Raw genomic sequence first — 26887 nt, 5'->3', positions numbered from 1 at the left:
TGGAGATCAACCATGATGTCGTGACGTCTTCCTTGCTCTCTGCATCATCCAGAACTATCTACACCATTGGGAGAGGACCAAGGAGCAAGAAGAGGACTCGGTGGGGTTGATTTACTAAAACTAGAGAGTGCAAAAGCTCTGCATGGTAGCCAATCAGCTTCTAAATTCAGCTTGTTCAATTAAGCTTTTCCAAAAAAAACCAAAAAAAACTGGAGGCTGATTGGTTACTACGCAGAGCTGCATCTGATTTTGCACTCTTCAGTTGTTGGAAATCGACCTCAACGAGTCATGTGACCAACCAGAAAAAAACAGAATAAAAAGGCGAAGCATAGTGCTGGTGGGGCTCCTGGGGAGGGAGAGCACTATGGCCCAGAGTTGGGTTCTCTAAAGTTTTATGTCCTTGCATGTCCGGGATTCAATAAGAAGATGAAATAAGGAAATAAATATATACCTGTGATTTTCATGCTAGGGCAGACCAGATGTCATGTTCACGTGATCGTCTTCCCTCCCGGCATTAACCTACATTGTGTTAATGAGCCAAAAAAATCGACCATCATGTTAGAAACAAAATTAGCTACACGTGTATGTAACTACATCATGCAGAATACTAGGTGATCATTCCTAGACTGGAAGTAGGGCAGAGGGTGGACATATGGAAATCCTTCATTTACAGTGCCTTGAAATAGTATTCATACCCCTTGAAAATCCCTACATTTTCTCATGTTACAACAAAAAAACATAAATGTATTTTATTGGGATTTTATGTGATAGACCAACACAAAGTGTCACATAATTGTGAAGTGGAAGGAAAATGATAAATGATACAAAAAAATATGTGAAAAGTGTGGGGGGGGGCATTTGTATGGCGCCCCCCGGAGTCAATACTTTGTAGAACCCCTTTTCTCTACAAGTCTTTTTGGGGATGTCTCTACCAGCTTTGCACATCTAGAGAGGGACATTTCTGCCCATTCTTCTTTGTAAAATATCTCAAGCTCTGTCAGATTGGATGGAGAGCGTCTGTGAACAGCAATTTTCAAGTCTTGCCACAGATTCTCAATGTGATTTAGGTCTGGACTGTGACTGGGCCATTCTAACACATGAATATGCTTTGATCTAAACCATTCCATTGTAGCTCTGGCTGGATGTTTCGGGTTGTTGTCCTGCTGGAAGGTGAACCTCCGCCCCAGTCTCAAGTCTTTTGCAGACTCTAATGCCTCGTACACACAATAGGATTTTCCGACAACAAATGTTCGATGGGAGCTTGTTGTCAGAAATTCCGACCATGTGCAGGCTCCATCGGACATTTTCCGTCGGAATTTCCGGCAAACAAAATTTGAGATCTGGATCTCAAATTTTCCGACAACAAAATCCGTTGTCGGAAATTCCGATCGTGTGTACACAATTCTGACCCACAAAATTCCACGCATGCTCGGAATCAAGCAGAAGAGCCGCACAGGCTATTGAACTTTTTCTCGGCTCGTCATACGTGTTGTACGTCACTGCGTTCTTGACGTTCAGAATTTCCAACAACATTTGTGTGGCCATGTGTATGCAAGACAAGTTTGGGCCAACATCCGTCTGAAAAAAATCCATGGATTTTGTTGTCTGAAAATCCTATTGTGTGTACAGGGCATAACAGATTTTCTTCTAAGATTGTCCTGTATTTGTCTCCATCCATCTTCCCATCAACTCTGACCAGCTTCCCTGTCCCTGCTGAAGAAAAGCATCCCCACCACATGATGCTGCCACCACCATGTTTCACGGTGGGGATGGTGTGTTCAGGGTGATGTGCAGTGTTAGTTTTCCCCACACATAGCGTTTTACTTTTAGACCATAAAGTTGAATTTTGGTCTCCTCTGACCAGATCACCTTCTTCCACATGTTTGCTGCGTCCTCCACATGGCTTCTCACAAACTACAAACAGGACTTCTTATGACTTTCTTTCTCCAATGTCTTTCTTCTTGTCACTCTTCCATAAAGGGCAGATTTGTGGAGAACACGACTAATAGTTGTCCTGTGGACAGATTCTCCCACCTGAGCTGTGGATCTCTGCAGCTCCTCCAGAGTTACCATGGACCTCTTGGCTCTTCTCTGATGAATGTTCTCCTTGCCTGGCCGGTCAGTTTAGGTGGACGGCCATGTCTTGGTAGGTTTGCAGTTGTGCCTTACTCTTTCCATTTTCCGATGATGGATTGAACAGAGCTCCGTGAGATGGTCAAAGCTTGGGAGATTTTTTTATAACCTAACCCTGCTTTATACTTCTCCACAACTTTATCCCTGACCTGTCGGCTGTGTTCCTTGGCCTTCATGATGCTGTTTGTTCACTAAGGTTCTCTAACAAACCTCTGAGGGCTTCACAGAACAGCTGTATTTATACTGAGATTAAATTACACACAGGTGGACTCTATTTAGTGTCCCATCATTGGTGTCAGTGGGAGGAATAGTGTCCCATTATTGGTATTAAATCCGCTTTAAGACTTTTTTCAGACCAGTCATATTCAATATGTTTTTATTACATTCGTTATCATAAATAAATAAATGGAAAATGAAAATACTTTGACTTGGCGGGATTCATGGTTGGGTGATTCAGCGCTGAGCGTCCTGCCAGCAGATCGGGTTTTGTTAAAGCGGCAATTGTCAGGAGATAAGATAACGCGGCCCGGTGACAGATCAGCAGATACCGATCGATCTATTGATATGTCGGCGTCCCGAGGACAGGCAGATAACATCACCGTGTAATCACCGGCCCGGCATCAATTATCTCAGGTGGTGGTGATAAAGGATGTGGAAATAATGAGAATGATGAGAATGGGATTAGAGATTTCCAGGGAAGGATTTTCGCTCGTTTCCTTGTTTACTGGAGCTGGAAAGTTACTTTATTCCTATCACAGTCATTATTTCTAATCCCATCAGTCCCAGAGAGACTCAGAAATGTGATAATAGACACCGGCATCAGATCTACTTCCTATAAGAAGTGCAGTGTGCTATTATTGTGTCATTGTAACATTTCCAGGTATTTATTCCCCCTGACAATGCCTTCATCTGCTGTTCTCTCCATAAAGATGACACCATCTTTGTCCAGGCATCATCCAGGTCACCTTCCACTTCCTGGACTCAGATCCTATCTCAAGAATGATAAAAAACCATGTAAATCCTGGTGTCTGTACAGCTCCTGACACAGATCAGCCCCTTCTGCTGTTACCTTGTAGCAAATCCAAAGGAAAGCTGTGTTCTAAATTGGCAGCAAACGACATTTTCCTGCTGGCTTAAATAAATAAATAAATAAATGGCACATGGATCCCTCCAAAGGTCCCCCCAAAATACACCCTGGCCATGTCAGCGATGGCTTTCTTAGCAACCATTGACAAGCTGTCATATAAATAGAAGTGGTAGAACTAATACCTTAATATATGATGTTTGGCTCCCGCTGAACAGTAAAGCCTCGTACACACGATCGGATTGTTGGCCAACAAAACCGCAGACTTTTGTCCGAAGGGCGTTGGCCCAAACTTGTCTTGCGTACACACCGTCACACAATTGTCGGCCAACAATCACGAACGTAGTGACGTACTACATGGTTTTTCAGGTCTTTAGTGCCACCCTTTGGACACCTTCTGCTAATTTCGGGTTAGTAGAAGTTTGGTGAGTGTTGATTCGCGCTTTTCTTTTCGCACTTTTTATTTGGCGCTTTTCATTTGGCGCTTTTCATTTCGTGCTTTTCAGTTCATTTCTGAACATGTTGTGGAATCGGAGGAGATAACTTGTTATTTATTATTGGCCTTGGAGTTATTGCTTTGACATTATTTTTTGGTTGAATAATAATGATTTGATTTGGTATATTTTCTATATTTTTTGGATGCATAGAATGCACTTTTTGGTGAAGTTCTATTGGAAGATAGCGTGTCTAATTTTATTTGTTTTCTTTTTTTAATGCACAATAAAAAAAATGTGTTGAATAATACTTGGTGTGACAGACTCACCTGGGACAGAGGCTTTTGGAGGGGACTGAATGTGAGCCTCTTGCCTACAGATTATGGGCCCTGGCATTTGGGGTACCCTTGAGGTGTTGTTACTTTGGCTTTGGGTCCTTGTCCCCCAGGACACACAGACTCTGGGGACCCTGTATTTGCCATATTAGCAATAGTGACTGATTCATACTGTTGGGACTCATACTGTGAGGAGATGCTAATGTCATCAACTCCACTCACCTGTCCGGTGTCTGCTATAATGTGTTTAATGTAAATGAGTCCATGTTAGCAGCTAAGCAAGTCTTGTCTTGTTTTGTGCTTAGTAGCGGTTGGAATATCTGATATCTATATCCAGACTGGGAGGAATTGGTATACCGACAGAAGCACTCAAGTGGAGTGTGTGACGTTCCGTGACACTTGGCTGTGTGTTTTACTTCAAATGACAGTTTGGGAGTCGGCAGTTACATTTTATAAAATACAATTTAAAATTAACAAGGAACACCAACATAGTTGTATCTTTGATCTTAAAAACAACGGGATAATAATGGTGTTGTGGTAACTTGCCCAAAAAAAAAAACATAATAATATTCTTGATATCACTAGAAAAAAAAGTCTTTGAAAATTCGTTTGCAATAACTCCATCAGTATCACTAGCAAAACAGCTTCATTATTATCCCATTAAAGAAGAAGAGAATTGTGCGCTGCATTTCCGCTTCCGGCTCGTCCTTGCTTCTGATCATGCATGTTTGTACTTTGGACTTTTGTCAGACGGACTTGTGTACACACGCTCGGAAAATCCGACAACAGACATTTGTCCGCGGATGATTTATAAACCTGCGATCCAACATTTGTCCGCGGAAAATCCGACAACAATTGTTCCGATGGAGCGTACACACGGTTGGATTTTGCGCCAACAGCCTGACAGCCAACATTTCTCCTCGGAAAATCCGATCGTGTGTAACGAGGCTTAAGGCAAAGTCCACTCTGCAAAAGTAAGCCAGAAGAACCAATCAGAATCTCTCTTTCCCTCCTCTAACATGAATAAAATCAAATCATTTTGCTCTTTGAGTTCTTTGAACTCCTGCACTGAAAAAAGCCAGATGGAGAATTTGCATTAAGGGGCTTTACAAGGAATCAGTTGGGTTTGTAGCGCTTATCAATACTGGCACACATTCTGATTTTCCAGTTCAAGTTTTCATCAAAGAAAGTTCCTCTTGGCAGTTGTCCCTGCATTTTGCTCGGATAATATTCCATAATCATTGTGATTATTGTTACTCAACATGACTTCTGCCTATCCCAAACCGGAATTAAACGCTTTTCTTGTAAGTGACTAATGTATTCTAATGCAATGTAACATATGTTTAGTGTATTATTATTATTATCAGTATTATTATTTAATCACCTTTGGGATTAAGCGTTTTGAATCCGAATAACAATAATTATTATGTACTAATATTGCAGCCCTATAACAAGCTGCCTTGTGTTGGCAGCACTCTGTAGATCCGGACCTCTCTGCTCCCACACAGTCCCCGTCTCCAGCAGTCCAACACGCCCCCTGTACTGTTCTCCAATGAAAAATGCTGCTAAGACAGTGCAAGTGTTGTTGATTGGTCAGCTTGATTATTATATAATAATATTAATAATAAAGAGATAAAATGAGGTGCCACTCAGGTAGAGAGATAAAGTCCAACTAGACTGCTGTGAGTGCAGACAGGGACGGGGAGCTCGTCTTAGCTCCAAGCTGCAGTGTCAAAGGAAATGAAAAGAAATGTAAGGGTGCAATGAGGACGGCTAAGATAGAACACGAAAGACACATAGCGGAGGAGAGAAAAAAAAAAACAAGAAATTTGTTAAAGTATGATAACAGTAAAAAAAGGGAGGACAGACCATATTGGCCCCATAAAGAATGAGGAAGGACATCTGGTTACAAAGGATGGGGAGATGGCGAAGGTATTGAATTTATTCTTCTCCTCAGTCTTCACGAGTGAATCGGGAGGCTTCAGTAACCAAAACTGCAGTGTTTATCCTCAGGACACAACACAGGAAGCACCTCTGTGGTTAACAGAGGACGAAATTAAAATTAGACTTGAGAAACTTAACATTAATAAATCACCGGGACCTGATGGCTTGCACCCGAGGGTACTTGGGGTACTCAGTCAAGTGATTGCCAGACCATTGTTCCTAATTTTTACAGACAGTCTACTGACTGGAATGGTACCAGCTGATTGGAGAAAAGCCAATGTAGCTCCAATATTTAAAAAGGGCCCAAAATACATCCCTGGGAATTACAGACCAGTTAGCCTAACATCAATAGTATGTAAACTCTTGGAGGGGATGATAAGGGACTATATACAAGATTTTAGTAATAAGAACGGTATCATTAGCAGTAATCAGCATGGATTCATGAAGAATCGTTCTTGCCAAACCAATCTATTAACCTTCTATGAGGAGGTGAGTTGCCATCTAGATAAAGGAAGGCCCGTAAACGTGGTGTATCTGGATTTTACAAAAGCATTTGACACAGTTCCCCATAAACAATTACTGTACAAAATAAGGTGCGTTGGCATGGACCATAGGGTGAGTACATGGATTGAAAACTGGCTACAAGGGCGAGTTCAGAGGGTGGTGATAAATGGGGAGTACTCAGAATGGTCAGGGGTGGGTAGTGGGGTTCCCCAGGGTTCTGTGCTGGGACCAATCCTATTTAATTTGTTCATAAACGATCTGGAGGATGGGATAAACAGTTCAATCTCTGTATTTGCAGACGATACTAAGCTAAGCAGGGCAATAACTTCTCTGCAGGACGTGGAATCCTTGCAAAAAGATCTGAACAAATGAATGGGGGAGGGGGCGACTACATGGCAAATGAGGTTCAATGTAGAAAAATGTAAAATAATGCATTTGGGTGGCAAAAATATGAATGCAATCTATAGACTGGGGGGAGAACCTCTGGGGGAATCTAGGATGGAAAAGGACCTGGGGGTCCTAGTAGATGATAGGCTCAGCAATGGCATGCAATGCAAACAGAATATTGGCATTAAAAAGGGGATCAACTCCAGAGATAAAACAATAATTCTCCCGCTCTACAAGACTCTGGTCCGGCCGCACCTGGAGAATGCTGTCCAGTTCTGGGCACCAGTCCTCAGGAAGGATGTACTGGAAATGGAGCGAGTACAAAGAAGGACAACAAAGCTAATAAAGGGTCTGGAGGATCTTAGTTATGAGGAAAGGTTGTGAGCTCTGAACTTATTCTCTCTGGAGAAGAGACGCTTGAGAGGAGATATGATTTCAATGTATAAATACCGGACTGGTGACCCCACAATAGGGAGAAAACTTTTTTGCGGAAGGGAATTTAACAAGACTCGTGGCCTTTCATTAAAATTAGAAGAAAAGAGGTTTAACCTTAAACTACGTAGAGGGTTCTTTACTGTAAGAGCGGCAAGGATGTGGAATTCCCTTCCACAGGCGGTGGTCTCAGCGGGGGGCATCGATAGTTTCAAGAAACTATTAGATAAGCACCTGAATGACCGCAACATACAGGGATATACAATGTAATACTGACATATAATCACACACATAGGTTGGACTTGATGGACTTTTTTTCAACCTCACCTACTATGTAACTATGATCCATAAGCCGCACATCATGAAGTAGACCCATGTGCATGAAGTGAGATGAATGGCAGCCTCGGCCCGGACTAAGGGTGTGGCCGGGCTGGAATCCGGGCTGAGGTTGCCATTCATCTCACTTCATGCACATGGGTCTACTTCATGATGTGCGGCTTATGGATCATTTCCTTTGCAATAAAAATAAAGACCTACACATGCTTTTTACCTTACTACTTTTAGAATTTTTTTTTGTATTTTGTATCATTTTTTTTTCATTTATTTTAATTAATTGTTTTTTTTTTTACTTATTACTTTTTCTCTGGGTGAGATCGGCAGTCCAGATCTCCAGCCAGGATAGGCCAGCTTGGTTATTAATATATATAATAATAATAATAATAATAAAGACTTGCACGTACAGTATGTTACTTTTAGCCAGCTTGAATGTATTTGAGTAATACAAAAGAGGCATCAGGTGGCCTTTAATTAGCAGGTTATTGTTTTATAATAAGCACATGTATTATGTGTCTATAGTCATTTTTTAATTTTCTTGTTTTGAACAGGAAGACCACACAGAACACAAAATCAGGGAACTGAGCCTGGCCCTGGACTACCTGCAGCAGGAGGTAAGTGAAAGTCACACATTAACCTCTTCGCGCCCGCACTGCAGCCTATCAGTGCCCATCAGTGCCGCCTCATCAGTGCCCATCAGTGCCGCCTCATCAGTGCCCATCAGTGCCGCCTCATCAGTGCCCATCAGTGAAGGAGACAAATTACCTGTTTGCAAAATTTTATAACAAACTATGAAAACTGTTTTTTTTTTTAATTTTTTTTTGTCTTTTTTTGTTTGTTCACCAAAAAGAAATCTCTATTTGTGTTTAAAAAAAAAAGTTATAAAAATCTCATATGAGTACAGTGTTACATGACAGCGCAATTGTCATTCAAAGTGTGACAGCGCTGAAAGCTGAGAATTGACCTGGGCAGGAAAGGGGGTAAAAGTGCCCGGTACTGAAGGGGTTAAGATTCCAGGTGTATACGAGGGCACATACCGATCATGAATGCTGAAGTCCAGGCAAGCAACATTTCCAGCTGTTCAATGAAAATAATTCAATGCATTTTACGTACAGCAATCATAAATATCAGAATCTGTCCTGACATGAGCTGCCTGTAATCCACCGCACCACCAGTAGAGGGAGGGGCAACAATCTCAACCAATCAGAGCAGCACTGATAGAGGGAGGGGCAGCAACTGAAAACCAATCAGAGCTTTACTGCTTTGTACAGCACCGTCATTGAAGTGCATGACTATGATCAAAGAAGGCCGGCCTGATTGGCTGCAGGTTTTGGGTCTGTTGTGTCTTCTTATGGACTGAGTTGGCTGAAGGTTGAAGGTTGAACTTGACGGACATCTATCTTTTTTTCAGCCTAGCCCACTGTGTTATTACATGAAATAAACCTCAAAGGGTGGGATTTTATGGGCAAAAAAATATATACGTGTATATAAAAAATATATATGTATATTTTTTATTGCCCATAAAATCCCACCCTTTGAGGTTTATTTCATGTAATATAAAGGGATGGCAGCAATCCACATGTGGGGTCCTGTGAATCACTCCAATTAGTCCACTATGTTATTTGATTCTTACAATTCTTCCCAGAAATAAAACAAAAAAATCATAAAAAAATTATGGCCTTTTTTTTTATTTTATTTTTTTACAGATGCCAAAAACTTTGGTGAGTTTGGTGGACCTAACCTTGCTCAGCGGGCTCTTCCTGTCCAACCCCAGTAACTCTGATATCAGGTGAGTGGGTCTTCATTACAGGAAAATAATTTGTAGCGATTTGTTATCCTTATAATGAGTTAAGTAATGCAAATGTTACTGCACAATTGTATCTATTGGAAATCGAATGGCAACAAATATCGTCCACTCAATACCGAGTCTACTGCTGTGTGGAATGCCTTACCAGTAATAATAAAAGGAGGAGCCATGGTGGAAAGGCTTTTCAACACACACACACAAGCAGTATTTAATAAAAAAAATGAAATAAAAAAAAAAGAATCAAAATGAAAAAAGATCAAAATAATCAAACTTTTTTTCTGAAAGGTGTTTATTCAGAATTATTTTAACATGAAACATGAAGTTACAGATAGTAATAAGAGAGTATATAATATTCAGAGTACAAAAGTATGAATACCCAAGTAAGGTAACCAATGATAAAGAACAAGGCTCCGCGGAGCCCGGATAAGGTCATCGTGCTATACAAACACCATCGCATAGGGAAGACAAGAACACAAAGATAAAACAAAAAGCACCACCAACACACACAAGTGTTCACAAAACACCCGCAAATAATCAAACGTAATGTAAACAAATACAAAATTCATACAAAGGATTAGTAACACAATGTTACAGCACAATTGTAGCAATTCATTTGGGGTGATTATCCCTAATTAACTCACAAGATATTAAACCCCGTGACACTGAAAGACCTCCCTTCTGTACACTGTACTCGGTATCACCCCTCGTGTTCAGTTATCCTTGTATGTGTTCTTCAACTCTCCCTTTGCGAATATTTGAATTCTGATCATTACCATGGGAACCGATAACCGTCCTCTGAATAGTCTGAAACTATCCTTTCGGACCATTTTGATATCATAAGTGCAAGATTTTTTAAAAAATGGCATGGGGGTCCCCCAGGCACTATATACTCTGAACAGCAGTATATATACTATACGGCCTGCCCTGTATACTCTGCAGAAAAATGGGCCTTAGGTGTTGGTGGTGCCAGAACACTGTAACCCCTCACAGATACTCTTGTTGGGTGCAGGAACGAGCCCTGCTGTGAAACATGACTGCCAGTTTCTTGTTCTTCTTGGGCGCCCCCTCTCTCTGGGCTCACGTTACTCCCTTCCTCAACCTGGGTACCATCACCGGAGCCTTTTAATCGCTGTGCATCCTCCAGCAGCATGTACCTGACACTGTGGTCAAATAATTCTGGTGACTCCATCGTGCATGATGGTGGGGCTACGGAAGGAGTGACTGTGGACAAGGAGTCGGTGGAATAGGCCGCTTTGGCAGCTGCATTGGAAGGGAAACTACTCTGAACCTGGGTGACGGAGGATGAGGAGGATGAGGGAGGCTTTGTTATCCACTCCACTGACTCTTCTGCATGTTCTGGGATCAACAACACGGCCAGCAGCAGAAAGAAGGGACACGCGTGCCCCACGGCCACCTGCAGAGGATGCACCCAGGGTTGCCACCTCATCCCTTTAAACCTGAACACATATGAATTACTTGGATTCTGAGGCTAATTAAATGCAGATAAGGCACCAAGTGAGTTTAATTACCACCTTAATCAGCCACAGAACCCGAGTAATTAATGTGTGTTCGGGTTTAAATGGATGAGGTGGCAACCCTAGATGCTCCTAATCCACGGCCAGCACTGTTGACTGTAGATATAGAGCCTGCTTGCCCTCTTTTAGTGGCCTGTGAGTGTCTGCCTCTCCTTGGTGGCCTTCTGGACATGATGTATATTTAGTTTTGCAACACCACACTAAACTGTATTATATACTGTAAACCACACTACACTGTATTATATACTGTACTCCACACTGCATTGTATTATATACTGTACACCGCACTACACTGTATTATATACTGTACACCGCACTGCACTGTATTATATATACTGTACACCGCACTACACTGTATTATATACTGTACACCACACTGCACTGTATTATATATACTGTACACCGCACTACACTGTATTATATACTGTACACCGCACTACACTGTATTATATACTGTACACCACACTGCACTGTATTATATACTGTACACCACACTGCACTGTATTATATACTGTACACCACACTGCACTGTATTATATACTGTACACCGCACTACACTGTATTATATACTGTACACCACACTGCACTGTATTATATACTGTACACCACACTACACTGTATTATATACTGTACACCGCACTGCACTGTATTATATACTGTACACTACACTGCACTGTATTATATACTGTACACCGCACTACACTGTATTATATACTGTACACCGCACTACACTGTATTATATACTGTACACCGCACTGCACTGTATTATATACTGTACACTACACTGCACTGTATTATATACTGTACACCACACTACACTGTATTATATACTGTACACCACACTGCACTGTATTATATACTGTACACCACACTGCACTGTATTATATACTGTACACCACACTGCACTGTATTATATACTGTACACCGCACTACACTGTATTATATACTGTACACCACACTGCACTGTATTATATACTGTACACCACACTACACTGTATTATATACTGTACACCGCACTGCACTGTATTATATACTGTACACCACACTACACTGTATTATATACTGTACACCACACTGCATTGTATTATATACTGTACACCACACTACACTGTATTATATACTGTACACCACACTGCATTGTATTATATACTGTACACCGCACTACACTGGTTGAGAGGAAACTCCCCGTTCCATTGGTTGCTGTGCATTATGTGGGCTGATAATGAAGTTCGGATAATCTAGATCTGTATGTTGTGCAGTAATGAATTGCTTTATGGTCCTCTGTTGCTATTGATTAATCTGGGTGAAGATTATTGAGACTCTCCATATTTCTAAACACCAATAAATGATTATGTATAATCGATGAGGATGAAGTGACCGGGGCGGGCACTCTGTCATTTGATTGGTTGATTTATTGTGTAATCTGTAGAGTGAAGCTATTAGTGTTCTCAGACGTAAGCAGATCAGGAGCAAAGTTACAGAATGTACAGAACAGCAAATATTCATTTGTTATTGTTATTTTTAGATATACAAGTAATAGAGGTCAGCCTGATATAAAGGATGTTATCAGTGTATATTAATGCGTTAGAAACCGTGTCCTATGTATAGTTCATAATATATATATACACAGGGCGGCCATATTTACACATTACATAATAAACATCTGCTTCCAGCTTTGTAACCCTGCACAGTGTTTGGGGCACTTTTCCTCCCACTGACACCAACAAAGGGGCATAATTCATCCGACTGACTCCAATGATGGGGCACTATTCATCCCACTGATACCAATGATGGGGCACTATTCCTCCCACTGACACCAATGATGGGACACTATTCCTCCCACTGATACCAATGATGGGGCACTATTCCTCCCACTGACACCAATGATGGGGCACTATTCCTCCCACTGACACCAATGATGGGACACTATTCCTCCCACTGACACCAATGATGGGGCACTATTCCTCCCACTGACACCAATGATGGGACACTATTCCTCCCACTGACACCAATGATGGGACACTATTCCTTCCACTGACTCCAATGATGGGGCACTATTCATCCCACTGATACCAATGATGGGACACTATTCCTCCCACTAACACCAATGATGGGACACTACTCCTCTCACTGACACCAATGATGGGACCCTACTCCTCATAATGACACCAACGATATGGCACTATTCCTCCTACAAACACCGGATATCAGGACATTTTCTAATCCCACTGGCCACAGTCTGCCCCCCTTAAAGTCTAAAGGACAGAAAACTGGCCTTTCATTTAGAAAGTTTGGAGACCCCTGATCTAGTTCAAGAGCTAACAAGAAGCATGTTGATAGAAGGAGAAAGCAGAGTGCTGGAGAGATGAGCTCATCACTGTGCTGCTTCTCCTTTCACTGTCCTGTCACAGACTGGGGGCAGTTCCAGAATGACCTGGAAAATATGCGAATCGGCAAACATTAAATCGAACCTTCGCCCCCCAGGTCACCTGAAGCTCTGCGCACGGCCTCCTCCCTTTTTTATTGACTCATTTTTATTTTTTTGCATTTTAGCCCTGACCCCACCCACCGGCTGCCATTCTCACCAAGGCGACATTGACGTGTCCCTGCTGCCTCAGCCTCCTGGGATTCCAGGTCACATATCCCAGGAGTCTGCAGGAGTAACAGCTAACCGATGGGTGGGCAGAGCTTTGGTTGTCATCGGAGGTCAGGGATTCCAGGTCACATATCCCAGGAGTCTGCGGGAGTAACAGCTAACCAGTGGGTGGGCAGAGCTTTGGTTGTCATCGGAGAACAGGGATTCGGTCACATATCCCAGGAGTCTGCGGGAGTAACAGTTAACCAGTGGGTGGGGGGAGCTGTGGTCATCAGAGGTTAGCTGGCTGAACCTGGAAGAGGTAGCCAGCTTCCGATAATTGGGGAGGACCAACATTCACGTCACAGGACCTGGGCTGCTGCGCCTGATTGGATCACAGCAGGACAACTCTGGATCCACTGGACAGGTGAGTATCTGAGTCCAGGACAGCACTGCATGACAGGTGGGTGGGGCTAAAAAAAAAAAAAAGGAAGAGGAGCGACTGAAGTTCCTCTTTAAATGTGATGAATGGTTGTATTGTAGGGTCAGATCTGATAGGTGGCGCTAACCTTGTGTGTTTATTTCCTGCCAGGGAAACCTGTGAGTGTTTCAGGAAGCCGTCTGACTATTATAAAGCCATGCTCCGCCTCTCCTTCCAGGTGAGCCAATCACATGACCACATGCAATCAATATATTAATGGGTATATTACACAGGAACCAGACCGGTATTGTCAGTACTGAGCGCTATTTGCTTTTCTCGTGGTTGAAAATGAGGTTTTCATATCTCCCGGCCCCAGAAACTGTAACCAAAGTGTCACCGACAGCTCAGGATCAAGTACAGAGAATCAAGAGGCAGTAGGACAGGCGCAGCAGGACAGGCGCAGCAGGACAGGTGCAGTAGGACAGGCGCAGCAGGACAGGCGCAGTAGGATAGTGTAAACCAGAGGCGTAACTATAACCTTCAGGGCCCTGGTGCAAAAAAAATAAAATAAAGCCCCCCCCCCACGGTGGCGGAACGCCAGGACTGGGTTGCATATGAGACCTTTGCGACCCTGGTAGTTGCGCCACTGGTGTCAGTAGTTTTTTATTTTTGTTATTTTTTTTTAACATTTTTTTTAATTTAGTTTTTTTAAATGATTTTTTCCAATTTTTTCCAATTTTTTCAGTAGCCCTGTTGGGGGGCTTTGGAGATATCGGGGGTCTAACCAGTCCTCCGATGTTTCACCTTTGAGACAGAGAAAGGGGATTTAGAACACAGCCCTCCATCTCCATCTCTGCAGCCTCGGCTGCACACAATGAATGGGCAGGAAGAGCTCAGTACAGAGGCTTCCTGTTCATTCACAAACTGAAGCATAGGAAACACAGTTATGAACGAACACAGTTTACTATGCTTCGGTTATGAATGGACAGAGTCAGTGATCGGTACGGATCACTGACTCTATTCATTAAGACAAGGAAGGGGCCGGTGAATGACACATTTACCGGCCCCCTCCCCACTCTCCATCCTAAAAAGCATCCCCTGCAGCAGCCAGAAAGAGAGGGGAGAGGGGAACCCAGCAGCAATGTGGGGGGATGGGGGGGGGGGCAGGAGAGAGCACAGGAGCCCGACCACAGCAGGAGGTGGATAGGAGGGGCAGTTGGGTGGCATGTAGAGCAATAGATCCCCTCTGTTTTCACCTGGTGATCTGGCCAGTAACACGCCTCCTGTATTAGAGCTCCCCCCACTCTGGATGAAGGAGCACAGGAGGCACCTTTGGACAGCAGGATTATCAGTCTGGGGGAGGGGAGTGTTGGATGGACTAGCAGATTTAGATACACTAACGAATCAAATCCAAACTCTGGCTCACATGTTATAATCAGTGGCAGCAAACAGTTTTGTTCCTTGTGGAATAAAAGTTCTACATGAAAAAAAGAAAATCATTGTGCACCCCTGTCAGTGGCAAATGGTTTATCTCATCCCTGTAACTGCAAGAGAACTTGTTCTTTTGAAAAACAACAGACTTTCTGGCAGGATCATCAGATGAAAATTAAGGGAAAAAAAGCCTAGAAAGGGAAACGAATGCAGCCATCACATTTAAGAATTGGTAAGCTGCAATGTAATACATTTTTGATATTGAGTGTACTGCCGCTTTAACTAAAAGATTCTGAAACCTCAACGACATTGAGATTACAGAAATATGAAATGTTCTACATTGTATCGGTCTGTTCCCCGACATTGAGATTGTATTGTGTGTGGAGCACTGAAAATTGTACCAGTCACGCTCCGTCAGTCTCTGTGCGTCACCCGTATGACCGATGCCAAGGTCTTCACACTCTGACCTGATAATCCGCCAACATTGTATCTGAGCTCCATCTCAGCAGATAACGATTATCAGGGGATCGGTCTGAGACGAGTCCAGGGAACGCCGCAGATAATTATTATTGGATTTATCTGGAAATCTCAAATCAAAGTTCATTGTCATCTTCTGATGGAGCCTTGTGTGGTCACTAAGTAACTAGAAGATACAATGTAAGATTTATTTCCAGTTCTCACGTTGGGTTCAAGTTTGTTGATTGTGAAGGACGTTTTCATAAACTCACCTCAACCTTCTCTGCTTTATAATATAAATCGGAGGTTCCGGGGTTCTCATTAGGAACAAGACATCTCCATAAGAACCAATTCCCTTCATATCCCTGACACCGGAACAATGGGGTCCAAAACAATCAAGGAAAAGTCCCAGCATTTTGGACTCATGAAGGTTTCAGAACAATGACACACTGACAATTGGGGGTCCCGGATCAACGACACTTTGACACTTGGGGGTCCAGAACAATGACACCCTGACACTTGTGGGTCCAGAACAATGACATCTGACACTTGGGGGTCCAGAACAATGACACTCTGACACTTGGGGGTCCCAGAACAATGACACTCTGACACTTGGGGGTCCCAGAACAATGACACACTGACACTTGGGGGTCCAGAACAATGACACACTGACACTTGGGGGTCCCAGAACAATGACACTCTGACACTTGGGGATCAAGAAACAATGACACACTGACACTTGGGGGTCCCAGAACAATGACACTCTGACACTTGGGGGTCCAGAACAATGACACCCTGACACTTGGGGGTCCAGAACAATGATACCCTGACACTTGGGGGTCCAGAACAATGACACACTGACACTTGGGGGTCCAGAACAATGACACACTGACACTTGGGGGTCCCAGAACAATGACACTCTGACACTTGGGGATCCAGAACAATGACACACTGACACTTGGGGGTCCCAGAACAATGACACTCTGACACTTGGGGATCAAGAAACAATGACACACTGACACTTGGGGGTCCCAGAACAATGACACTCTGACACTTGGGGGTCCAGAACAATGATACCCTGACACTTGGGGGTCCAGAACAATGACACTCTGACACTTGGGGGTCCAGAACAATGACACTCTGACACTTGGGGGTCCCAGAACAATGACACACTGACAATTGGGGGTCCCGGATCAAAGACACTCTGACACTTGGGGGTCCAGAACAATGACACCCTGACACTTGGGGGTCCAGAACAATGACACTCTGACACTTGGGGTCCCAGAACAATGACATACTGACACTTGGGGGTCCCAGAACATTGACACACTGACATGTGGGGGTCCCAGAACAATGACACACTGACACTTAGGGGTCCAGAACAATGACACCTGACACTTGGGGGTCCCAGAACAATGACACACTGACACTTGGGGTTCCAGAACAATGACACACTGACATATGGGGGTCCCAGAACAATGACACCCTGACACTTGGGGTCCCAGAACAATGACATACTGGCACTTGGGGTCCCAGAACAATGACATACTGGCACTTGGGGTCCCAGAACAATGACACCCTGACACTTAGGGATCCCAGAACAATGACACACTGACACTTGGAGGTCCAGAACATTGACACCCTGACACTTGGGGTCCCAGAACAATGACACACTGACACTTAGGGGTCCAGAACAATGACACCTGACACTTGGGGGTCCCAGAACAATGACACACTGACACTTGGGGTTCCAGAACAATGACACACTGACATATGGGGGTCCCAGAACAATGACACCCTGACACTTGGGGTCCCAGAACAATGACATACTGGCACTTGGGGTCCCAGAACAATGACATACTGGCACTTGGGGATCCCAGAACAATGACACCCTGACACTTAGGGATCCCAGAACAATGACACCCTGACACTTGGGGGTCCAGAACAATGACACACTGACACTTGGGGGTCCAGAACAATGACACCCTGACACTTGGGGTCCCAGAACAATGACACACTGACACTTGGGGTCCCAGAACAATGACATACTGACACTTGGGGGTCCAGAACAATGACATACTGACACTTGGGGGTCCAGAACAATGACACCCTGACACTTGGGGATCCCAGAACAATGACATACTGACACTTGGGGTCCCAGAACAATGACATACTGACACTTGGGGGTCCAGAACAATGACATACTGACACTTGGGGTCCCAGAACAATGACACACTGACACTTGGGTATCCAGAACAATGACACACTGACACTTGGGGGTCCCAGAACAATGACACACTGACACTTGGGGGTCCAGAACAATGACACCCTGACACTTGGGGGTCCAGAACAATGACACTCTTGACACTTGGGGTCCCAGAACAATGACATACTGACACTTGGGGGTCCCAGAACATTGACACACTGACACGTAGGGGTCTCAGAACAATGACACACTGACACTTGGGGTCCCAGAACAATGACATACTGACACTTGGGGGTCCCAGGACATTGACACACTGACATGTGGGGGTCCTAGAACAATGACACCCTGACACGTGGGGGTCCCAGAACAATGACACACTGACACTTGGGGTCCCAGAACAATGACATACTGACACTTGGAGGTCCAGAACAATGACACACTGACACTTGGGGGTCCCAGAACAATGACACACTGACACTTGGGGGTCCCAGAACAATGACACACTGACACTTGGAGATCCCAGAACAATGACACACTGACACTTGGGGGTCCCAGAACAATGACACTTGGGGGTCCAGAACCATGATACCCTGACACTTGGGGGATCCAGAACAATGACACCCTGACACTTGGGGATCCCAGAACAATGACATACTGACACTTGGAGTCCCAGAACAATGACACACTGACACTTGGAGTCCCAGAACAATGACACACTGACACTTGGGGATCCAGAACAATGACACACTGACACTTGGGGGTCCCAGAACAATGACACACTGACACTTGGGGGTCCCAGAACAATGACACCCTGACACTTGGAGTCCCAGAACAATGACATACTGACACTTGGAGTCCCAGAACAATGACACTTGGGGGTCCAGAACCATGATACCCTGACACTTGGGGGATCCAGAACAATGACACCCTGACACTTGGAGTCCCAGAACAATGACATACTGACACTTGGAGTCCCAGAACAATGACACTTGGGGGTCCAGAACCATGATACCCTGACACTTGGGGGATCCAGAACAATGATACCCTGACACTTGGGGGATCCAAAACAATGACATACTGACACTGAGAGTCCCAGAACAATGACACACTGACACTTGGGGATCCAGAACAATGACACACTGACACTTGGGGGTCCCAGAACAATGACACACTGACACTTGGGGGTCCCAGAACAATGACACACTGACACTTGGGGATACCAGAACAATGACACACTGACACTTGGAGATCCCAGAACAATGACACACTGACACTTGGGGTCCCAGAACATTGACACACTGACATGTGGGGGTCCTAGAACAATGACACCCTGACACGTGGGGGTCCCAGAACAATGACACACTGACACTTGGGGTCCCAGAACAATGACATACTGGCACTTGGGGTCCCACAACAATGACATACTGACACTTGGAGGTCCAGAACAATGACACCCTGACACTTGGGGTCCCAGAACAATGACATACTGGCACTTGGGGTCCCAGAACAATGACATACTGACACCTGGAGGTCCAGAACAATGACACCCTGACACTTGGGGATCCAGAACAATGACACACTGACACTTGAGGGTCCCAGAACAATGACACACTGACACTTGGGGATCCCAGAACAATGACACACTGACACTTGGGGCCCCAAATGTCAGTGTGTCATTGTTCTGGACCCCCAAGTGTCAGTGTGTCATTGTTCTGGACTCCCAAGTGTCCAGAATGCTGGGACTTTTCCTCCATTGTTCTGGATCCTATTGCGCCAGGGTCAGGGATATGAAGGCAATTGGTTCTTATGGAAATGTAATATTCCACTCGCTTTTAGAAATAAACCTCCACTACTGGAGTCTATAGACACACAACCTTTGGCGCCCTCCGATATGATCGACTCTTTTACTGAGAACATTCAATTTCCTATCTGGTCCTAGTCTATAATATGGTGATAATGAATGAATTGAATGAATAAACTTCTTTAGGATTATTGGATGTCTTCTCCCAATGGGCACCCAACAACTCTGCGTAGAAAAGCTGTGTATTGTCCTGTAGGCTCGGCCTGGCTGTGCCAATGGAAGATCCAAGCCTTGGGATGAAGGACATATGGACAATGCCGATCTCCTGACCTAAACCCGTCTGTTTTCTCTGTTGTCTTCTCAGTCTGCACTGGAGGGGATAATAAGCTCCGAAAGGTACGACACTAGAGAAGACTTCACGGTGGTCCTTCATCCCGTCCTACGCATGGTGAGTATCATGCAGACCTACGTTTGTTTCACTTACTCATTATCTGCTCCAGTGCTGCAGCTCGCACCTTCCATGTAATGATTAACCTCACGTCATATGACTGCCGCCATCATATACAGGTTATCGGTAGGTTTCTGGAGGATGAAGCAGTGATGTGCGATAAAAGTCATCAGCTATTATTACATAATATGGAGGACACTGAGACTTTTGTTCTTAAAGGGGAACGTTGTGAATTCTCAGGAAAGGGAACAATAATACATTTATTTGACATACACCGAGCCGCCCACCAACCTAATATTGAGTAGGTCCCCTGACCCATTGAGGCATGGACTCCACTAGACCTCTGAAGGTACGCTGCGGTATCTGGCACCAAGCCGTCACTAGCAGATCCTTTAAGTCCTGTAAGTTGTGAGGTGGGGCCTCCATGGATCGGACTTGTTTTTCCAGCACATCCCACAGATGCTTTGTTTAGATTGTGATCTGGAGAATGTGGAAGTCAAGTCAACACCTTAAACTGGTTTTTGTGTCCCTCAGACCATTCTTGAACCATTTTTGCAGTGGGGCAGGTAGGTGCGCTCCCCCCCCCCCCAACCTCCTACTGGAAGACTAACATGGAGATCATACAAATGCTGCCACTCAACGGTCAATTATTAGATCATTTTTCAGAGGGGGACCTAAGTGCAGATAAAAAAGTGGGGATCATGTGACCAGACCCTATAGAGGAGAGAACGCTGACAATAGCTGGGACATGGGAGCCTATGGGTGACATCACCGCTCCAGGCATTACCAGCCATTGTTGAGCACTCCCCTGTGTCAGTCAGTGGTGGCTGCATGGGAGAGGAGGGAGCACTGGCAAAGGCTGGGACATGGGAGCCTATGGGTGAGGTCACAGTGCCAGACATTAGCAGCTATTGCTGAGCACTTTCTCTTCTCCCCTGCAGCCATCACTGGCTGACACAGGGGATCACATGACCAGGCAGGAGAGAGGCGTGAGCGCCGATAATGGCCGCTGGGACATGGGAGCCTATGGGTGACATCACCAATCCAGTGTTACCAGCCATTGTTCAGTGCTCCCTTGTGTCAGTCAGTGGCAGCTGCAGGGGAGAAGAGGGAGCACCTACAAAAGCTGGGACATGGAGGCCTATGGGTGACATCACCAATCCAGTGTTACCAGCTATTGTTCAGTGCTCCCTTGTGTCAGTCAGTGGCAGCTGCAGGGGAGAAGATGGAGCACCTACAAAAGCTGGGACATGGAGGCCAATGGGTGACATCACCAATCCAGTGTTACCAGCCATTGTTCAGTGCTCCCTTGTGTCAGTCAGTGGCAGCTGCAGGGGAGAAGAGGGAGTACCTACAATAGCTGGGACATGGAAGCCTATGGGTGACATCACCATTCCAGACATTACCAGCTACTGTTGAGCGTTTCTCTCTTCTCCCCTGCAGCTATTGCTGGCTGTCACAGTGGATCACATGACCAGAGAGACGAGAGTGTGCGGACAATGGCTGGGACATGAAAGCCTATGAGTGATGTCATTGCTCCAGGCTTTACCAGCCATTACTAAGTGCTTCCTCTTCTCCCCGGCAGTCATTGCTGGCTGACACAGGGGTTCACGTGACTGCACAATGGCTGGGACATGGGAGCCTATGGGTGTCATCACTGTTTCAGCCATTACCAGCCATTGTTAAATGCTTCTCTGTGTCAGTTAGTGGCAGCTGCAGGGGAGAAGGGGGAGTGCCGACAATAGCTGGGATATGACGTCATCACTCCAGGCATAACCAGCCATTGCACTCTCTCTTCTCCCCTGCAGCTGCCGCTGGCTGACACAGGGGATGACATTACTGGAAATCGGTAAGTGTATAGATTTTTCTTACACAGGTTAGTCAGCATAGATGTTAGGAGGGGGGAGGGAACATTTTTAAGTTTAGTTAGGTTTAGACTGGAACTCTAATAAATTGATAATTTATCATTGAATTGAAAATATTGCCGTATTTTCTGTATATCATAAAAGACGTCTCTTCATTTCTAAGGTGGATTCCGAGAAAAAAAACATTAACAACTATGGAGAGGTGTATGAAGTTCAGTGCTCTGAACAGGTAGGTTCCAGGAAATCATTTCATTTTAAATGTAAATAACTAAAAAAAAAACATAATTTAAAAAAAATAATTGTGCACAGAAATAATCCCAATAATGTGTCTGATATGTGTATTTCCTATGATGATCATCAGCACCATCTAGTGGCCATATTGTAGTAATTCCCTAATTGTGGTATTTGAGGAAAATACCAAATCCTGGCCACTAGATGGAGCCGACAATCATAGGAAATACACATATTAGATGCAATACAAGAAATATTCGCAATGACTGTGAATGCGGAAATATTCGTACAGCAATTTATTATTTTCTGAATTCCTCTCAAAATGGATCTTTTTTAAAATTCTTTTGCATGCGTTCTTTCAGTTTGTATTATTTTCAGGATTAATGAATAAGAGACACATTTTTATTTATTCGTTTATTTTAATGTTTATTTAAATTTTTTTGTTTAATTTTGGATGCAGATATTAAAAAAATGAGGACAGGCAGGTAAAGGACATTATATAAAATGAAGACTTCCTCTAATAGATGGGTGACTTCGTCTTTGTCAGCGTAGTATAAGGTACTGATAAAGTTTGATGACTATGGGGGGTAATGATGTCATGCTTGGCTCCACCTACAGGCGACGCCCTTCCTGAACACGCACAAGAACAGTCCCTACGCGTTTCTTAAGGACATAATGGGAATGGAGAAGAGCGGACCGAAGGTGAGAGTAAAGGGACCCTGTCACCATGTCACCGCTCCATTCATTTCACCAAAAATCGAAAAAGATTCTATGCACCCTAGACGGGTGCTGGGGGCCGCCATCTTGGATGTGATGTCAGCAGCCCCAGCGGACACAGATCTGTTCCTTACGTGACCCGTTACAGTATTTCTCTTCACTCCTCCCCCAGCAGCTGCATTAAATGTTATTTAGAGAGGGGAGGGGCAGAGGAGCTGGGCCAGCACAGACAATCATTTGTGCTGAGATAAGAGGTTTGTGCAGGAGGGGGTGGGGCTCTTTGTGCTGTGAAGGGTAATAGTGATGATGGGGGAAGAATTGTGCTAGGAGGAAGGTTGGGGGGGGGTTGGGGGGGGGGTTGTGCTAAAAGGGGGGATTGGGGTGTTGTGCTATGAGAGGGGATTGAAGGGATTTGTGCAGGGAGGAGGGATTTGTGGTAGGAGAGAGGATTGGTGGGATTTGTGTGAGGAGGGGACTTTTGCTAGGAGAGGGTCTTGGGGGATTCGTGCTAGGAGAGGGGATTGGGGGGGATTTGTATGAGGAGGGGGGATTTGTGTTATGAGAGGGGATTGGGGGGATTTGTATGAGGAGGGGGGATTTGTGTTATGAGAGGGGATTGGGGGGATTTGTGCTAGGAGAGGGGATTGGGGGGATTTGTGGGAGGAGGGGGGGTTTTACTAGGAGAGGAGATTGGGGGGATTTTTGCTAGGAAAGGGGATTAGGGGGATTTGTGCAAGGAGGGGGGATTTGTGTGAGGAGAAGGGATTTTTGTTAGGAGAGGGGATTGGAGGGGATTTGTGCTTGGAGCAGTGGCAGGACAACATGGCGACACCTCCCCCCCTCCCCCCCCCCCCATCCCCCCTGGGGGGGGGGGTGACACCATGTTTTACTGCACCAGGTGACATCAATCCTAGTGATTCCTCTGGGACTAGTTAGAAATGTGAGCTCAGCCTATAAAACGTCCTTTGGGTGACGGGTCCTTTGGGTGGCGGGTTCTTTGGGTGACGGGTCCTTTGGGTGACGGGTCCTTTGGGTGGCGGGTCCTTTGGGTGACGGGTCCTTTGGGTGACGGGTACTTTGGGGGGTGGGATCTTTGGGTGGCGGGTCCTTTGGGTGACGGGTCCTTTGGGTGGCGGGTCCTTTGGGTGACGGGTCCTTTGGGTGTCGGGTCCTTTGGGTGACGGATCCTTTGGGTGACGGGTCCTTTGAGGGGTGGGATCTTTGGGTGACGGGTCCTTTGGGTGACGGGTCCTTTGGGGGGTGGGATCTTTGGGTGGCGGGTCCTTTGGGTGACGGGTCCTTTGGGTGGCGGGTCCTTTGGGTGACGGGTCCTTTGGGTGGCGGGTCCTTTGGGTGACGGGTCCTTTGGGTGTCGGGTCCTTTGGGTGACGGATCCTTTGGGTGACGGGTCCTTTGAGGGGTGGGATCTTTGGGTGACGGGTCCTTTGGGTGACGGGTCCTTTGGGTGACGGGTCCTCTTGTGGAACATGCTGATCTCTGCCCTGATAAAAAGCAGCTTGTTGGTAAAAGGTCTCACCGGGCAAGTTGTCTCTAGAAGCTGCTGCATCCTGCTTCTTATTGTGTATTTTGGGGTGAACTAATCTAAAGTAACTTCTTCTGCTTTCAGGAGAGGAAAGTCGGTTCCAACTTCACCTGCACAGACCTGAGCCCATCAGACACGGTGCCGACGTCCGGTATGTAGATCTCACCAGTGGAGGATTTTGCTTTGTTGGTCACGGAGATGAATCAACTTTTATTTCTATTTAGTTCACAATCTGAAGGCGGCCGACTTCAAGGTCATCGGCGCCCTGGGAGACTCGCTCACTGTAAGTACCGCCCACTGCGAATAGTTAACTTCATATACATTGTAGCAAGGTTCAGAATTCATTTATCATTTAATTATTAAAAGCTTACAGGGAGGGTTAGTGTTGGGATTACAGGGAGGGTTAGTGTTGGGGTTACAGGGAGGGTTAGTGTCACGTACCTGGTAGGTTGTGAGCCTGAAGTGCAGGAAAAGACCTCCCTTACAGCTCCCACTCCCGTTCCCCTGGAATGGAGACAGAGGGCCAGGAGTGAAGAGTGGTATGGGTGCCTGGCAGGATCAACAGTTGCTGAAAGTCCAGTAGTGGTGGCACCCTCTGAGGAGTAGACTGAGGACGGAGACTGGAATGCAGGACTGGAACCAGGAACAACAGCAGGTGATAGCAGACTGGGAGCTGGACTGGAACACAGCAGAAGATAGCCTGGAACGCTGGACTGGAACACAGCAGAAGATAGCCTGGAACGCTGGACTGGAACCAGGAACAACAGCAGGTAGTAGACTGGAATGCTGGACTGAAACACAGCAGAAGGTAGCCTGGAACGCTGGACTGGAACCAGGAACAACAGCAGGTAGCAGACTGGAACGCTGGACCGGAACCAGGAACAACAGCAGGTAGCAGACTGGAACGCTGGACTGGAACACAGCAGAAGGTAGCCTGGAACGCTGGACTGGAACACAGCAGAAGGTAGCCTGGAACGCTGGACTGGAACCAGGAACAACAGCAGGTAGTAGACTGGAACGCTGGACTGGAACACAGCAGAAGGTAGCCTGGAATGCTGGACTGGAACACAGCAGAAGGTAGCCTGGAATGCTGGACTGGAACCAGGAACAACAGCAGGTAATAGCAACTGGAAGCTGGACTGGAACCAGGAACAACAGCAGGTAATAGCAAACTGGAAGCTGGACTGGAACCAGGAACAACAGCAGGTAGCAGACTGCAAGCTGATGAACACAGCGGAGGGTCAACAAGCCGGTGGTCAGTAATGTTCGGACAGCAGAGGTACCAGGGGTAATACAGAGGGATGGTCAGGCAAGCCAAGAGAGTCTGGTGCAGGCAGATAGCAGGATCGTCAAACAGGAAGCCGGGTCAGATAACAGGAAACACAGATTAGATCAGGTAACACTCACAGAACGCTGTAGAGCAGACAGCGGGGATGGAGTGTGACAGGCAGGTTTAAATAGCCCGCCGGACACCAGCGGGAGTGCGCGCGCGCGTGCCTGTGCGTGACCGCACCCGTGAACGCGCGCGCATGCGCAATGGGACCCGTGGCCGGGTTCCCGTGCGCCTGGGACGCCGGTTACTGGCAGGATCTTCGTGACATTGCCCCCCCCCAAGGGGCAGCCTCCGGATGCCCCTTTGAAAAAATCTCTCTGGATGAGCTGTTTTAAAGGCTTGTAACAGGTCTTCAGCATGAATATTATCCTCTGGTTCCCAAGAATTCTCCTCTGGGCCAAACCCCTTCCATTTTATTAAGAATTGGTTTTGATTACCTCTTTTCCTGTGGTCCATGATAGCCTCCACCTCGAATTCCTCTTCCCCATCTACCAGGATTGGATCAGGAGGATCCGTACTTCGACCTGGAAATGGGTTAGTAATAGATGGTTTAAGCAGGGACACGTGAAAAACTGGATGTACTTTTAGTGAATCCGGAAGTTCAAGTTCATATGCAACTTCATTAATTCTCCGTTTAACAGGGAATGGTCCAAGAAATTTGGGACCCAACTTCTTGGAAGGGCAGGCCAACCTAAGGTTTATGGTGGACAACCATACCTGATCCCCAGGTGCAAGTAAGAGCTCACCTCGCCTCTTTTTATCGAAGGTCGCTTTGTTGTACTCCTGGGTTCTGGTCATGGTGTCCTGTAAAACTTGGTTGTTAGAGGTAAAGAAATCCAATTTCTCCTGGACTGCGGGTACCGTGCATTCTGGAAGAGAATTTGGTAAAAATGAGGGATGGAAACCATAATTCGCAAAAAACGGAGTTTGCT

The 26887-nt window shown here is 45.6% G+C and overlaps 1 protein-coding gene across 1 annotated transcript in view; it reads left to right on the top strand.

Annotated features, from left to right (window-relative positions):
• The window catches only part of PLB1 (phospholipase B1), a 166038-nt gene that overhangs the window by 30443 nt on the left and 108708 nt on the right, over positions 1 to 26887 (top strand). Inside the window, exons 10-17 of the mRNA XM_073628788.1 lie at positions 8138 to 8200; positions 9293 to 9375; positions 14096 to 14162; positions 20183 to 20266; positions 22295 to 22360; positions 22981 to 23064; positions 24707 to 24773; positions 24847 to 24905. Of these exons, the coding sequence (XP_073484889.1) occupies positions 8138 to 8200; positions 9293 to 9375; positions 14096 to 14162; positions 20183 to 20266; positions 22295 to 22360; positions 22981 to 23064; positions 24707 to 24773; positions 24847 to 24905 (573 nt within the window). The remainder of the gene's footprint in view (positions 1 to 8137; positions 8201 to 9292; positions 9376 to 14095; positions 14163 to 20182; positions 20267 to 22294; positions 22361 to 22980; positions 23065 to 24706; positions 24774 to 24846; positions 24906 to 26887) is intronic.

The sequence above is a fragment of the Aquarana catesbeiana genome, linkage group LG04 (assembly GCF_042186555.1).
Source record: "Aquarana catesbeiana isolate 2022-GZ linkage group LG04, ASM4218655v1, whole genome shotgun sequence".
NCBI classification, from domain to species: Eukaryota; Metazoa; Chordata; class Amphibia; order Anura; family Ranidae; genus Aquarana; species Aquarana catesbeiana.
This window is presented reverse-complemented; position numbering and strand designations above follow the sequence as displayed.